The sequence below is a fragment of the Rhinopithecus roxellana genome, chromosome 18 (genome assembly GCF_007565055.1).
Source record: "Rhinopithecus roxellana isolate Shanxi Qingling chromosome 18, ASM756505v1, whole genome shotgun sequence".
Classification (NCBI taxonomy): domain Eukaryota; kingdom Metazoa; phylum Chordata; class Mammalia; order Primates; family Cercopithecidae; genus Rhinopithecus; species Rhinopithecus roxellana.
This window is the reverse complement of record NC_044566.1, coordinates 60,188,057-60,205,339: the sequence shown is the minus strand read 5'-3', so window position 1 is coordinate 60,205,339 and position 17,283 is coordinate 60,188,057. Positions and strand designations below refer to the sequence as shown.

Genomic DNA, 17,283 nt, shown 5'->3' with positions numbered 1-17,283 from the left:
CCTCTCAAGGTATTGAAAGAATGGCATTAGGTAGTATAAGGCACATAGACAAATCGTGTCTTTCTGAAGCAATTGGTTTTGACATAGTCCTACAAAGAAGTAAATGGAAGATGTATTCTAACAGTGCTACTGTTGCATGAAATATTATCGTAACTCGCTTGTGGAATTATTTTGAGCCAGTAGATATTCACTCTTTGTTTGATCCTCATATTTTTTATTTTTATATTTTTGAGATGGAGTTTTGCTCTTGTTGCCCAGGCTGGAGTGCAGTGACACGATCTCAGCTGACCTCAACTTCCACCTCCTGGGTTCAAGAGATTCTCCTGCCTCAGCCTCCCGAGTAGCTGGGATTACAGGTGTGTGCCACCACACCTGGCTAATTTTTATATTTTTAGTAGAGAAGGGGTTTCGCCATGTTGGCCAGGCTGGTCTTGAACTCCTGACCTCAGGTGATCCACCTGCTTTGGCCTCCCAGAGTGCTGGGATTACAGAAGTGAGCCACTGTGTCCAATCGAGGACATCTTTATACTCTTATTACTGAAGACCCAAAAGAGCATTTGTTTATGTGGAATATATCTATTGATATTTACCGTATTAGAAAGTAAATTGATTAATGTTAAAATTTGTAATATTATGCATTGGTCATTTGGAAGATACGGGTTCACTGAGTTATGTGGATCTTCCGAAAGTTGACAGTTTTATTATGCAGTATTAAACAATCGCTTTCATTGATGCCATTACTGATCAGAAACGTTTAAGTAGTAGAAACCTGTCAAACTTACAAAGCCAGATACAAGCTTCCCAAAAATTCTAATTTTCCTCTAAAAGCTTGAATTTTTCCCCTGGCAATAAGTATTGTCACTTATTTTTCTTGTAGTTGACAAGCTTATTTTCATTCATTTTTGAAAAGACGTCTACCAAATACCCAAGTCTGAATAACTATAGTTTGTTGGTTATTCTTTCAAGTAAAAGGTATTTCATGAAAAAAAAGCTAGTACAGCTCACAACTCAATCATTTAAGTGTATTTTCTTGAGAAACGCACTGAAGTATTCAATCATAATACACCAACAGTACAAATATCAGCAGTGAAAAGGACGTACATAACATCTTACTAATAAGACAGTTTTGACAGCTTGGATTCCCTAAAATGGTTGTAGGTACCTCACAGTCAGGATTCCACCGATTATTTCTTGAGAATCATTGTCCTATAGTATATACATAATAATCTGAATTTACAATATCAGTATTAACTACTGACAATAAAACTACTAAGGAAAATGTAAGAATTCTTTGCAGTTTTTGTCCTTAGAGTATATAGGTTGAGTATCCCTATCTGAAATGCTTGGGACCAGGACTATTTCAGATTTCCGATTTTTTCAGATTTTAAAATGCTTGCATATACAATACATAATGAGATATCTGGGGCTAGGACTCAAGTCTAAACATGAAATTTATTTAAGTTTCATAAACACCTTATACATATAACTTAAATGTAATTTTATACAATATATTAAATTTTGCATGAGACAGTTTAAACTGTGACCCATCGATGAAAGGAGGTCAGATGTGGAATTTTCTACTGGCCTCACGTTGGCATTCAAAAAGTTTCAGATTTGGGAGCATTTTGGATTTTCAGATTAGGGATACTCAACCCGTATATTATTAAGGATGTGCAGTCAAAATACCGTGTTCAAATGTCACTCAAAATAATTCTTCTGGATGTGGTTACCAATTTGATAGTTAGGTTAGATTCCTTTTTTTCCATTTGTTTTCAATTTTAGGATTTGTCTTTTCTTATTTAATTTTACATTTGAATAAATAAAACATGACATAGTTCATTCATCAGAACTACAAAAAGGTATACTTAGAGTTTTTATTCACCCACCTCTTGCTTTCTGTAGGTAATTTTTTTGTGGGTTTTTTTTTTTCAGGATTCTTTTTAATAAAAATAAGCAAGTACATATATATATATTCTCATTACCCTTTCTTACTCAAAAGATACAGTATATACACCATTTTCCACCTTGTTTCTTGGTTGTTGTTTACTTAAGAATTATTTGGAGATAACTCCTTAATGAGTATATAGAGATCTTCCTCGTTCTTTTTTATGGTTACATAGTAGTTGATCATCTGGCTGAATCAGTGTATCCTAGTTTATTCAACCAATTTCCAACTAGTGGACTTATTGAAGATTTAATTAGGTACAAGTTGCACACTGAGAATGAACAATATCTAAAGCTTAGCTTTTAAACCTTCAAAGACTAAATTATAAATTTGGTATTTGCATCAGAAATTAGCTAACACCTTTGAGTTATGATGGTTAACATCAGCTGACTAAATGTATACTGATTTCTGTTGTATGCTTGTACTGTGAGTTATTTGGTGCATAGTCATTATCAATTTCTGAATCAGCAATTTATTTTCATAGTTATCATTTATTGAGCATCCATTCCCTGAAAATTTTAAAGTCTGTAATTGTCTCAAATTTTTTGTGTAAGTACAGTAGCATGGATATTCTCTTAGATTTTTAACTAATATGGAATATAAAATAATTGTTTCCTAGGCACAATAAAAGATCGAAGATTGTTTATGCATCATGTTTCTTTAGAGCCGATTACCTGTGTACCCTTTTGGTAAGACATGTTTAAATTTTTCTAAATTCTAATATAGTATGAGAAAAGTCTTGTTTTTATAAATGAACATTTCTAAAAATAATGACACTAATATTAAGAAGTTAATGATTTGCTTTATGTGACTACTAGAGCCGGTGCCAGAGAAAAAGGCAAGTAAGCAAGATAAAAAGGAAACTTTATTACGTAGCCAATGTAAAGAAAGAGGAGACGAGGTTCACCAGTCTCCGGCGGCGGAGGCGGGAAGTCGCTCCGGCGTTCTCGGGCGAGGTTCCTGGGTCCGCGTATGAGGAGGGTCCGAGGAAGTTCGTGTCGCGCGCCTGCCTGGAGCGGCTTTTCTGGGAGTGGGAGGGCAATAGGCAGGACACGGGCGTGTCGGGGGGCGTTCCGTAGGTGCGGCCAGGTAAATCTCGGTCTCTTCGGATTGACATCACCTGGCGCATGCCTCATTGATCTGCACCTTCCCGGGCGCCGGCTACATTTTCGCGCGCGCGGGAAAAGTTGGTGATGAAGAACCCAGAAGTACGCCATCTTAGTCCCCTTTGTTCTTTGTTTCCCTCTCCCTCCATCCAGACAGTCCAGCCTTTTATTGATTATGATGATTGGGGGCGTTGTTGTCTGTCCGACTACTTCCTGCTGTCAGGGGGCATTGTCATGAGGGTCCATGGTTGGCACCTGGACGTAGGGATGTAGGAGCATCTGGTTGAAGGTGATACAGGTGATCTCTTGAACTTTGGCTCTGAGAAATTTGATTAAAAGGGGGGCCAAACATAGGATAAGACAGAGAATTAGTATAGGGATGAGAAATGGGAGCATCTGTTGCACTACCGGTAATAACCATATAGGTGGACCTGGGGTTAAGGGAGTGTTGTAGTTCTCTAATTCTGTTTTAATCCTGTTTGGGGTTTGGATGTTGGTGTCAACTAGGCCTGACTCGTTTACATAATAGCAACATTCTTCTCCTAAGAAAAGACATGTTCCTCCTTTCTCCGCTGTAAGAAGATCTAGTGCTCTTCTGTTTTGTGCTGCCACCTGAGCCACTGAAGTGATCTGACGTTGTAAAGAGGCTAGACTTTCAGCCGACGCCTCTATAGCTTCTTGAATTTGGGCGGTTAGAGATCGGGTAGATTGTACAGAGTAGGCAAGGGCCCCAGTTCCAAGTCCTGACGCCACTAAGGAGGAGGCTAGGGAAATCCCGATGACTAAGAGAAGGAAGATGGCCTGTTTTTGGAGATTATTAGGAGAAGAGTTCAATTGTAGGGTGAGTTCAGCCACTTCTGCTTTGCTATATAGAGTTAAGCTAGGTACTAGGGACATTGGGACGCAGAGGGATTGGTTGATGGATGCATGGTTAAGGACCTTGAAGAGGGTTTTATTACACCAGAAATAACCTCCAACGGGGGCTGTCTGGGTTTTCTTGGGCGGTTGAGTGTAATTACACCAGGAGGAGTTTGGGGCAGAGTAGCAGAAAGGAAGGATTGGATTTTCTGGGTTTTGGTATAGTGGGACTTAGAGTAAGAACGGTTTTTGGGAGGTGCTTGTAGAGCCAGCTGTAGCCTTGAAAGCAGTAGGTAAAGGGACTGCCACTAAGGGGGCTTCTTTAAGGGCTGCACAGAGGAAACAGTGGGGGAGATGTGTTATGTTAGCTGCCCGTGTTAAGTTTAACCCTTGAGGGACTAGCTTTAACCATGAGAAGGGGTCTTTGTTGGATGAGTGTAGTTGATCTTGTATGGAGGAGTGTAGTTGATCTTGTAGGGCCTGTTCTTGTGATTGTATGGCTAAGGTTAAATTTTGTAGGTGTTTTATATTTTTAGGGAGGGAGTTTTCTTGTTGGACTAGTGTCCTTTTGATTAAGAGGGTGGCAGTCGGATATGAAGCTGACCATCTAGCGTAGAGTCCTCCTTTTACCCCGTCCGCCCATCAGGGGTCCCACGGGTCTTGGATATTTAGTTGATATTGATAGGGTACAGACTGTACGTTTTGGGTGAGGACGTGATCTCCATCATATGCGTAGTGGATTTTACAATATTGATAGGGGCATCCTAGGTGTAGTTTTTGCCAGTAGTTTTTGCAGTTATATTCTGTTTGGTCATATAGAAAGCAGAGAAACGGGTTAGGCCATCTATTTTTGCGAGAAGCGAGGGTGAAAGTTAATGGTGAGGAGGGACTGACAGCCTTGGGGGGGGGCAGTCTGCAGTGCCTTGTAGCTGTGAATGTTGTTTGTTATTGGCTTTCCATGTCTCAACTATAGAGAATCTCCATACAAAAGTGGGGTTAGTAATGGACCAACGTTGAAGTGTATGAGAAGAATAGTAATGTAAGTATAAAGTAGGACTTCATCTTGAGTGTCATCACAGAGTACACCTTGCCAGTGGAGGTATTGTATAAAGGTGAGTAAGCGGGAAAACCACTGTGATGGGCTATGATCTGGGGGCAAGTAGGGATCTGGGGTAATATACTGGAATTCTGTTATGTTTATATAGAGTATGGTGAGAAATCGGGATAAGCGTAAGAGGTCAGGGAACATGTGGTGGTTGAGGGAGTTTGGTGAGTTTGAGGCGGGTAGGGGCAAGTCTAGTAGATGTCCACTGATTGTCTTCTGTGGGGGCTTTCTTTAATTGTGATATGTGGACCCAGTGCAAGTGTCCTAGAAGTTTGGCTGCTGTGTATGTGGATAGGAGGACAGTATGTGGGCCTTTCCACCTGGCCCGAAGATCTTTGGCTTGGATATCTTTTAAGTATACTTGGTCTCCTGGGCTGAGAGAGAGATGTGGGCTATAGGTATCTGTTGGAGGGGGGTGTGCTAGTTCTGCATGTTGTCTTAGGAGTTGTCTCAAGAGGGTGAGGTATGGAAGATAATTTGCCAGCGGGGAAGAAAGGGTGGGTAACTACTGGAGAGTGAGAGGCCGGCCATAGACTAGTTCAAACGGACTGAGGCCTGTCGGACTCCATGGGGCAGCTCGCAGCCGGGTTAGGGCCAGAGGAAGGAGAGTTACCCACGATTGTCGAGTCTCGAGTGAGAGTTTGGTGAATTGTTGCTTGATGAGCCCGTTGGCCTTCTCTACTTTACCGGAGGACTGAGGTCTATAAGGGATGTGGAGTTTCCAGGTAATGTGTAGGAGGGTCGCCACTAGCTGGACTACTTTGGAGATGAACGCTGGGCCATTGTCAGACTGGAGAGTGAGTGGGAGGCCAAACCTAGGAATAATGTGTTCAGTAAGCGTGAAAGCAACTATATTGGCAGTTTCTCCTGTAGTAGGATAGGCTTCTATCCATCCTGAGAAGGTATCAACGAGGTTTAAGAGATATTTGAATTTTTTATGTTTTGGCATGTGGGTAAAGTCAATCTGCCAATCTTTGCCTGGTTGGTGCCCTCTGAGTTGATGGCTTGGATGGGGGTTGCGCAATGCACCTTGAGGGTTTGACTTGAGGCATGTGGAACACTGTTGATTGATCATAATTAGGTGTTTCATGAGTGTGGGGCAGTGGATGAGGGGGCTTAGGAGGTTATATAGAGCTTTGGGTCCTATGTGTAGGGAAGTATGTATGTCTTTTAGAGTGGTGTGGAGTTGTGTTTTAGGAATAACTAATTTATTATTGAGGTAAATCCAATTGTCTGCGGCTAGTTTGGCTGTTGAATATTGTAATAGTTTAGTCTTTTCCTCTTGGGTATAATTAGGGGTATATTGAGGAGAAAGGAAACAAACAGAAGGAAGTGTGGGAGTGGAGAATCTGGCAGCCGATTTGGCAGTGGTGTCGGCAAAATCATTGCCAGCCGCCACCGGCTTAGATGGAGAGTGATGACTTTTACAGTGTATGATGGCTGCTCTGGAAGGCGCTGATAAAGCGTCTAGCTGTTCGAGTATTTGTTTCTTGTTGACTATAGGGGTGCCACTGGTGGTTAGGAACCCTCTCTCTTTCCAGATGACAGAATGGGTGTGTGCAATTAAGAAGGCATACTTAGAGTCTGTGTATATGTTCACTGTTTTTCCTTTGGATAGGAGGAGAGCCCTAGTTAGTGTGATGAGTTCTGCCTGCTGTGATGTTGTTCCTTGTGGTAAAGGCTTAGCCTCTAGGACAGTAGAAGATGTAACTACCGTGTATCCTGCCTGTCTGTTCCGTTGAGAATTTATAAAAGAACTGCCATCTACAAATAGGGTTAACTGTGAGCCTTCTAAGGGCTGGTCATGTAAATGTAAGTGACTAGGTGGTTGGGCCTCTAAAAGTTCTGGACAGGAGTGTTCAGTACAAGGTTGCTTGAGAGGGTCAGGATTCAGAGAGGAACAGACTCCTAGGGCAATGGTGGAGTCTTCTATGAACAAGAGGTGAAAGAGTTGGAGTCTGGACGGGGTTAGATGGTTAATACTTTTGTGGGCAATAAGATCTTGAAGGCGGTGAGTAGAGAAAACTGTTAGGTTACAATCCTCTAATGAGTTTCTTTGCTTCTTGGGTTAGGCAGGCTGCTGCTGCTAGGGCCCGAAGACAGGGCTGCCACCCTTGTACAGTGGGGTCTAGTTGTTTAGATAGATATGCCATGGGGCGGTAGGTGGCGCCTATAGATTGGGCTAAAAGGCCACCTGCAACTTTTTGCCTTTCATCCGTGAAAAGCTGGAAGGGACGTTGGAAGTCTGGGAGTGAGAGAGTAGGGTGTGAGAGAAGGCAGTTTTTTAGGTGAGTGAAATGTTTATAGATTAATTTTGGGTTAGACAAAGGTCCTTGGGGAGTCTCCTTGACAGCTGCATATAGAGGTTTAGCTAAGATTCCGAAATTAGGAATCCAGTGTCTGAAAAACCCTACTAGGCTTAGGAAGGATTGGATTTCCTTAGTGTCTTGAGGAGAAAGATTTTGTATTAGAGTTAAACGGTCTGTGGTAAGTGAGCACGTCGTAGGAGTGATTGCAATACCTAAATATATGACACATTGTTGTGAGAGTTGAGCTTTGTGTTTGGATACTCGGTAGCCTTTGGATCCTAGATGATTAAGGAGGATTGCAGTGTCTAAAAGAGAGTCCTGTCTCATGGGACTACAGAGTAAAAGGTCATCTACATATTGGAGAATTTTACTATTGGTAAGAGGACAGGAGGCTAAGTCTTTTGCTAGGGTCTGCCCAAAGAAATGGGGGCTGTCTCGGAACCCTTGGGGAAGCACTGTCCATGTCAGTTGGGTGGAGATACGGGTGTCTGGGTCTTCCCATGTAAAAGCAAAGAGAAATTGACAATCTGGATGTAAGGGAATAGAGAAAAATGCATCTTTTAGATCCAGCACCGTAAAGTGTGTTGTGTTAGGTGGGATAAGAGAAAGAAGGGTATAAGGATTGGGAACTACTGGATGGGTGGGGCAAACAGCCTCGTTGATAAGACTTGCACTAACCGAAAAGTTCCATCTGCCTTCTTTACAGGTAGGATTGGGGTGTTGCAAGGAGAATGAGTGGGGATGAGGATGTGTTGGCTGAGTAACCTAGTAATGATTGGTTTTAGTCCTCGTAAGTGTTGTGGAGAGAGAGAGAACTGTGGGCGGGTTGGAAACTGAGATGGGTTTCTAAGTTTTATAAGTATTGGTGGATGATGGTCTGCCATGACAGGAGTGGAGGTGTCGCACACTCGGGGGTCTACAGGCATGGGGAAATCAGGAAAAGGGTTAGTAGGATTGTTGGAGTCATTTGAGTTAGCCAATACTAGAAGCAGATGGCGGGTGGGGTGGGGGGCGCTAGTAGGGATGGAGATACAGGCTTTCAGTTGACTTAAGACATCTCGGCCTAGTAGAGGAGTGGGGCATGAGGGGATGATGAGGAAAGAGTGTGCAAAATAGTTGTTGGCCAGGCAGCAATTAAGAGGTGGGGTTTTCCGAGGGCTGGACGGGGAGCCATTGACTCCTACAACAGAAGTATTGGAGGGAAGGCTAGGCCCTTCGAAAGACGGCAAAACAGAGTAGGTAGCCCCGCTGTCGATTAAAAAATTAATTGTCTTTACCCGCTACCAGGAGAGTTACCTGCGGCTCGGCGAGGGTGATGGGGGTCCCCGAGTCCCGGCACCTTCAGTCATCGTCCAGATGTAAGAGCTGGAAGGAGCTCCCAGGATCCTGAGAAGAGACATCACGTTGATGCGCCATGCCCGTTTTCAGGGTGGGGCAGTCTGACTTCCAATGCCCTTCTTGATGGCATGCTGGGCATGGAGTTGTTGGGAGATGAGGGTTAGGACACTTTTTAGCCCAGTGTCCAGCTACTCCGCACTTGTAGCACGGCCGTGTTGGCTCAGGCGGTTGGGGACTCTGGGGACATGTATCAGCCCAATGCCCTGGGCCACCGCATTTATAGCAAGCCCCTTTTGTTGTCTTTGAGTTTCTGGGGGTTTTGCTCTCTGGTTTTGGGTTAAGGCTAGGCTGCAGAGCAGCAACTAAGGCTTGGGTCTGGAGCTGTACATTCTGTTTTAGGCGGGCCTGTCATTGGGCCTCAGCGTTTCCTCCCTTGAATTATAGACCTTGAAGGCCGACTTGACTAGGTCTTGAATAGGAGTTTGGGGTCCATCGTCTGCCTTTAGGAGTTTTTTCCGAATATCTGAGGCCGATTGTGAAATAAAATATGATGCTAGAATAGTGGCCCCAGCTGGGGAAGCTGGGTTTAACCGAGTGTATTGAGTTAAAGCCTCAGTTAGCCTGTTTAAAAATGTGGCCGGATTCTCATCTGGACCTTGAATAATTTCTTTTAGTTTATTAAAATTTACTACCTTATTTGAGGCCGCCTGCATACCAGCCAGAAGACATTGAGTCATCATATCTCGTTTTTGGCAGCCTGGCTGGCCTACTTGATAGTCCCAGTCTGGGTCTATAGAGGGGACTGCTTGTTCCCCTAGTGGGAAGGCAGGGTCTGTTAAGTGTAGTTGGTTGGCATGCTGCCTGGCGGCTGCTAGGATGCACTCTTGCTCCTCAGGGTTTAGCGTAGAGGTAAGAATAACCTGGAGATCATGCCAGGTTAAATCGTGGGCCTGGCAAAGGTATCTAAATTCTTTGGTGTAAATTGTAGGATTGGCAGAAAAATCTCCTAAACGTTTTTCAATTTTTGAAAGATCTGCTAGTGAGAAGGGAACATGAACTCTAACTACGCCCTCCGTTCCGGCCACCTCACGCAAGGGTGCTAAGACCGCAGGGAGGTTGGATAGGGTGGAAGTAGGAGTGGGGGTAGTTAGGCAATCTTTAGAACGGGTATGGGCAGATATAGGCGAACTAAGGTGACCAGGTGGAAGTGCTGAGGGGTCGGAGGGAGGTGTAGTCTCAACAATGGTGGGAGGGACCGAGGAGGAGGGCGGAACAACAGCGAGAGCGGAAGAGGATGGTGGAGCCGAAAGAGAAGGTGGGGCCGAAGCAGGAGGGGGAGGTAGAGTATACGGCGGGAGTGGAAGGGAGGGAGGGGAAGTAAGGTCTTCGGGCAAGTCAGACAGAAAGGATGACTCCTCCTTTTCGGACTTTGTTAGGCCTGCGTCCTTAGCCAACATGACTTGGGCCAAGGAACACTGGCTACACAAGTCCGGATGAGAACGCAAGGCCCAAAATCCTTGTATATAGTTAATTTTGGACCACTTGCCTAAGCGTCGGCAGAAATTACTGAGGTCGACTAAAATGTTACGGTTTAGAGTGCCTTCAGGCAGCCATTGAGACTGGTTGTCTAATTTATATTGTGGCCACGCCACAGTGGAGAGGAACACCGGTTGCCTTCGCCTAAGATCTTGTTCTAATTGTAAAGTTTTGAGATTTTTTAGAAGACACCTTAAATGGGAGTCTCTGGGTATTTTGGATTGGGGGTTTCCCATTGCCTTCCTCTCGCCTATGGTCAGAAACGGAAACTGAACTCTACCTGGCTACAAAGCGTCCTTTGGAGCCACTAGAGACCGGTGGAAGGCTCCTGGAGCCGGAATGGAGATTACCTCCAGGCGGACGTCTCTGTCCTGGACAGGTCTCCCACGGAACGGAATGGAGTTCCTTTGGGCAGACGTCTCTGCCTTTGGGAACTCCCCTGAGGGTCACCTGGTGACCAGAAAAAAACCTTGGGCCTGCGCAGGACTTCTGGCCAAGGAGTGGGAGAGGGAGGCAAGAGGTACTCACCCCTAGGAGACTTGGAGGTGCAGAAAGCGATGTCTAGGTCCTGGTCCGTCCGCAGTGTGGAAGGAGGAGGCTCCTCGGACCTTGGGGGCCCTGAGGAGGGGTCTCCTCCTGGGTTTCGGCACCAACTGATTTGCTTTATGTGACATCTAGAGCCGGCGCCAGAGAAAAAGGCAAGTAAGCAAGATAAAAAGGAAACTTTATTACGTAGCCAATGTAAAGAAAGAGGAGACGAGGTTCACCAGTCTCTGGTGGCGGAGGCTGAGGAAGTCGCTCCGGCGTTCTCGGGCGAGGTTCCTGGGTCCGCGTATGAGGAGGGGCCGAGGAAGTTCGCGCCGCACGCCTGCTGGGAGCGGCTTTTCTGGGAGTGGGAGGGCAATAGGCGGGACATGGGCGTGTTCGGGGGCGTTCCGTAGGTGCAGCCAGGTAAATCTCGGTCTCTTCGGATTGAGATCACCTGGCGCATGCCTGGTTGATCTGCACCTTCCCGGGTGCCGGCTACATTTTCGCGTGCACGGGAAAAGTTGGTGATGAAGAACCTGGAAGTATGCCATCTTAGTCTCCTTTGTTCTTTGTTTCCCTCTCCCTCCGTCCAGATAGTTAACATTTCCCTTTATGAAAGCCTGCATCAGGATGAAATAATTCTGTACTTTGGTAGTTTTTATAGTGCTGTTCATATCATTATTTTATTTTTTTAATTTTATGACAGCTTTGTAAAGTAGACAGATTTTATTCTAATTTTATTGATGAAGTACTAAGGTTGAAAGGAATTAAGGAAATGGCTCGAAGTCAGTTAACAAAAAGATTGCAAATATTAAAAATATCCTTTTACCTCTCCTCTCTAAACTTTTCGAAAAGTACTAAGATAATTTTTTTAATGTGTAATTCCCAAGAACAATGACCAGAAGAAACAACAACAAAAGTTTGGAAACCAAAAACATGAAGGATTTAGTAAGCATGAGAAAGCTAAAACCGGACACTAGAGCAAACAGAGATGCTTTCTCCTAAAAACCTGAGAAAGATTCAAATTGGCAGCAACATGTACTTCTGAAGGTGAAGTAGAAAATAGGAAGATTAGGTGAAATTCTTTTTAAGAAATATCTATATTTCCTCCCCCACTGCAAATAGGCGGTTATCCTTCTTCCTCCAGGAAATCAGACGTTTGTTTTTTGAAAAAGATGAATTGAGAGGATTCTGAATTGAAGGTGGGCTGGAGGGAGGAGACACAAGACACAATTGAGGGAAAGATACTAAAATGAAACATCAGATACAAATCTGTATGTCAAGCAGTGAGACCTAGCTCCTTCCCACACTTGGTTCCTAAATGCTGGCAGGCAGCCCTTTAGGCATGAGAATGGAAGATTTTTTTTTTCTGGGGAATATGCCTGACCCAATAGAAAAGACCAAAACATACTGACAGTTGAGGATACTCAGATGAAATAGTATAGCCAGTCATCAGACCATGAAGCTAACTGTTGACATGCATAGAGCTTCCAGGAAGCTATTAACTGCTTCACATTTAAATAAGAAAAGATAGTCAAAGATAACCAGTCGTTGGAAGAAAGCTACTATGAAACATAGTCACCAAAGTATAAAATCCATAGCAGAAAGGAACCTAGAGGAAATAGACTATGAAAACTTCATAAAAACCTACTAATATTCTCAGGTAAGAAAAGAAAAAACAGCCATAAAATAATAACAAGTTGCTATAAAAAGCTCTTAGAAGTTAAAAATATGATAGCACAAATAAATTAGTAGAAATAATGGAAGATAAGAATCATGAAAGTTCCCAGAATATAGAATAAAATGAAAAAAGGTATGAAAAGTCAATCCTGTGGGTCTATCATCTGAAAATACAGAGTTTGAGAAGGAAGGCACAGAAGAAAAATTTTAAAAAGAAATTTTAAAATAAATAAATAATTTAAAAAGTTTTACTAGTACTGAAGGACATGAGTTTCCTTAATTAAAGGGGGCCACTGAGTGAACACGGAAGTAAAAGTGACCCACAGTAAGGTACATCCTTGTGAATTTTTAGAATAATAGGGCAGACAGGAACCTTAAATTCATTAGAGGACCAAGAAGTTAGGTTTCAAATTGTTTCAAGTCATAATAGTATGAATTCTCTTATTATCAACGATGTAATCCAGAAGAACGTAGATCTTATATAATACAGAGCAGTGCCTTCAAATAACTAAGAGAAAATGATTTCCAACCTAGAATCTGAATTAAGTGTGAGGGTAGACATTTTTCAGATGTGAAGTACTAAAAGATCTCTTGTGTGCTTTTCTCAGGAAACTAACCAAAACAAATGCATAAACCAAGAAGGAGGAAGGTATAGGACTTAAGAAACAAGAATTCAACATAGAAGAGAGGCAAAGGGAGCTCTCAGGATAATATTGAAGGGAGACCCCAGAGTAGGTGTGTTGCTAAGTCTAGAAAGGCAGCTAGACTGCTCTGGAACTGAAGAAGATAAGAGACTTTGGAAGAGTTTGCCTTCAAGATAAAAATAAAGCAGTACCTGCATGTTTTAATGTATTAGGAAACTTCTTGGTGAAGATGGTGAATTGAGGCCAGCCACGGTGGCTCACGCCTGTAATCCAGCACGTTGGGAGGGTGAAGTGGGTGGATCACTTGAGGCCAGGAGTTCGAGACCAGCCTGGCCAACATGGTAAAATCCCATCTCTACTGAAAATACAAAAATTAGCCAGGCGTGGTGGCACACGCCTGTAATCCCAGCTACTCCAGAGGCTGAGGCACGAGAACTGCTTGAACCTTTGAGGTGGAGGTTGCGGTGAGATTGCACCACTGCACTTCAGCCTGGGTGACAGAGTGAGACTCTGTCTCAAAAAAAAAAAAAAAGTGAATTGAACATACTCATTTCCCTTCTTTACCCTCCAAACTTTTACCAAAACATCATTGAAGAAACTTACACACACACACACACACACACACAAACAAGGAAAATAGGAAATGACAAAGTAAATTTCTCAAAGCATGCAGAAGGAAACTGAATAGAAGCTGGTGGTGGGGACAGCAGAGAACCAACGATTTTACACTCACATCTCAAAAGCTTAGGAATTGGTGGCTTCATTTCTTATCTTTAGAACTGGGTGGTGCAGAAGGAGGAAGCCAAAATGGGATAAGTTGAAATTATGTTTAAGAACCAGTACTCGCCAGGTATGGTGGCTCACGTGGAGGCCGAGGCGGGTGAATCACCTGAGGTCAGGAGTTTGAGACCAGTCTGACCAACATGGTGAAACCCCATCTTTGTTAAAAATGCAAAAATTAGCCGGGCATGGTGGCGTGTCCTTGTAATCCCAGCTACTCAGGAGGCTGAGGTGGGAGAACTGCTTGAACCCAGCAGGTGGAGGCTGCAGTGAGCCAAGATTGCGCCACTGCACTCCAGCCTGGATGACAGAGCAAGACCCCATATCCAGCAGCAATACTCATGAAGCTGGGCAACTGTCTCCTGCCTGCTCTATCAAAAGACCAGAGGCTTATTCTCCAGAGAGGATACAGTAGAGGGTGAACACACTAGGCACAGTTGAAGGCAGGAGTAATTACTTGAAAGCAAGAAAAAGTTAATATGTGCATATTGAATGTTGGGATCTCCCCTCACCAAGCCCTTTTCTGCCACTCAGCTTCCAGAATATAGACAGCTAAGTTTTCACTATTGGAAGTTTCTATTTAATCAAGCTACTGTGTAGCTTGCGGTCAACAAGTTCCATCTTTGTACCAAGTGCTTCCAAACAGCCTTTTGGTCCCTCACTTTTAAGTATAAACAGACATCCAAAGATTATGAGACATCAGAAAAAGCAAAAACAAAATAACCAAAAAACAAATTAATGAAAATAACTTAGAAGAAACATTATTCAAGGAGAAGAAAAGGTTTTTTAAAAACTTTAATTTGTGAACAGAATAAAAAGAGGTTTATATATATAGCTAAGAGTTTAGATGTGAATAAACAGTAGGTACATAGAAAATAAGCAGATTTTAAAAATTACCTCAAGAGAAAGCAAAAGTTGTAAAGGATATATACTATTTATATACTACACATTAATACTACATATACTTTATACTGACTTAGCCATAATGTAAATGTTGAACATTGATAGTGAGAGGTGAAGCTGACTGGCTTCTGGGTCTGGTGAGGACTTGGAGAACTTTTCTGTCTAGCTAAGGGATTGTAAACTCACCAATCAGTGCTCTGTAAAAAACCACACCAATCAGCCCTCTGTGTCTAGCTAAAGGTTTGTAAATGTACCAATCAGCACTCTGTAAAGCAGACCAGTCAGCACTCTGTAAAATGGACCAATCGGCAGGATGTGGGCGGGGCCAAATAAAGGAATAAAAGCTGGCCACCCAAGCCAGCCCCAGCAAGCCACTTGGGTCGCCTTTCACACTGTGGAAGCTTAGTTCTTTTGCTCTTCGCAATAAATCTTGCTGCTGCTCACTCTTTAGGTGCGCACTACCTTTATGAGCTCTAGCACTCACTGTGTAGGTCTGTGGCTTCACTCCTGAAGTCAACCAAGACCACGAACCCACCAGAAAGAAGAAACTCCGGACACATCTGAGCATCAGAAGGAGCAAACTCCAGACACACCATCTTTAAGAACTGTAACACCCACCGTGAGGGTCTGTGGCTTCATTCTTGAAGTTAGTGAGACCAAGAACCCACTGGAAGGAGCCAATTCCAGATACAATAGAATCAAATACATAATTTAGGAAGATGAAAGGCAACAGTGTGTGTGTAGTAAAGTAGAAGTTGTGTTGACAGAGTTAAATCTTCATTTTCTATAGGAGTGCTTCAAGGGAAAAAGTCAAGAAGAAATGTCACTTAGACATATAAAATCATCTAAAATTGTTTAAAGTAGTTGCAAAATTTTTTCTAGCTGATAATTTTTAAGCCTAAAAATATCATTGAAAGTATTTTAATGTTACCGTTTATTTTATTTTATTTATTTTGTTTTTTTGATATGGTGTCTCACTCTGTCGCCCAGGCTGGAGTGCAGTGGCACGATCTTGGCTCACTGCAGCCTCCGCCTCCCAAGTTAAAGTGACTCTCCTGCCTCAGCCTCCCAAGTAGCTGGGATTACATGTGCGTGCCACCACGCCTGGCTAATTTTTTGTATTTTTAGTAGAGATGGGGTTTCACCGTGTTATCCAGGATGATCTCAATCTCCTGACCTCATGATCCGCCCACCTTGGCCTCCCAAAGTGCTGGGATTACAGACGTGAGCCACTGCACCAGGCCTACTGTTAACCTTTTCAAAAACACCTGCTTGTGGAATTGTTGAAGTCACTGAGTTGTATTTCTGGAATGTGTTTTTTAGCAGGCTGCACATACATGTGTAGAAAGCCAGGTGATGTTTTTTTTTTCATTTCTTTTTTATCAGTTGTATTAAATAAGAAAGGAAATACCTAGTTATTTACCTGTGTATTAGCCTAATTTATGTGTAAAATGGAAGAATAGTTTAATGTATTTAGCAAACATTTGTTAAAGTACCTGCTCAAACTACCTAATATATACTATAGTGATGGAGATAAAGATAAATAAATCTAACTCAGATTGCTAGCCTGGGAACCAGACATGAAAACAAGAATTATAGTGTAATATAAATTCTAAAATAGATGTAAAAAAGTGATGTAAGAACATAGAAAAATTGTCAGCTGATTACATGATAGAAAGCTCAATGGGAAAAGTACTTCAGACAGAATGTAAAGAATGCTTGGTTAAAGAGGGCATTCCAAATCTTGGAATTTGGTTGTGGGACAGAGGGAAACAAAAAGAAATGGGGAGGTTAGGACCAAATAGGAAGCTTCCTGTATGTCATTTCTGCTAAGCTGAAACCTAGATAGGTGATAGGCTGTCTTTGGAAGTTTCTGACAAGAGGAACAAAATAAGATTGGTGTTTTAGAAATAGACCAAAGCAAAACTGTTGCAAGGAGATTAGTAAGGAAGTACAGGTCTTAACCTAGCAAAGGAGGTAGAGTAGAGGGTAGAGAATGATTAAGAGATAAATTCAGTAGATTTGGCCAGATAGTGATAAGTTGAGACTGGCAAATTATTTCCAGTTAGATTTAAATAGACATCTTGAGCATAACCTACAAGGCAAACTCCTTATACTAAAAATATTCTGAATATTTAAAAAGAAAGGATTAAAAGAGTTCAATCAATAGAAGTTTGGGGATAGAGGGTTTATTCACTCTTGTGCATTAGATCTCATCTAGATCACCTGTTTGAAGAAATCAGTCCAATTGTCTTCTCTCTCTCCTGCATCATTGATTTTTTCCTAATAGATTGTTCTCATCACCCTAAGCAGTTGTTGTACATCTCACCTCTTAAAAAGAAGAGGCTTTCTAAACTAATCTCACCAGTCCATTTTCTTGCTTCTCTTAAAGCCCAACTCATTAGAATTGACCCTACTGTTTTCACTTCATCTCTTTGAGTACTCTCCTGAACCCACTCCAGTCAGTCCTTTCAGTGGAACTGGTCCCCCTGCTTACCTCCCTACTCCTCAATATACAGTGAATTCTCATCAAAGAAGCCAGGGGATCCTT

The 17,283-nt window shown here is 42.7% G+C and overlaps 1 protein-coding gene across 2 annotated transcripts in view; it reads left to right on the top strand.

Moving 5' to 3' along the window:
* Positions 1–17,283, top strand: part of BRCA2 (BRCA2 DNA repair associated) — a 96,679-nt gene that overhangs the window by 31,779 nt on the left and 47,617 nt on the right. For both annotated transcript variants that reach the window (XM_010367067.2, XM_030922112.1), the window contains exon 13: positions 2,565–2,634. In XM_010367067.2, coding sequence (XP_010365369.2) covers positions 2,565–2,634 — 70 coding nt within the window. The remainder of the gene's footprint in view (positions 1–2,564; positions 2,635–17,283) is intronic.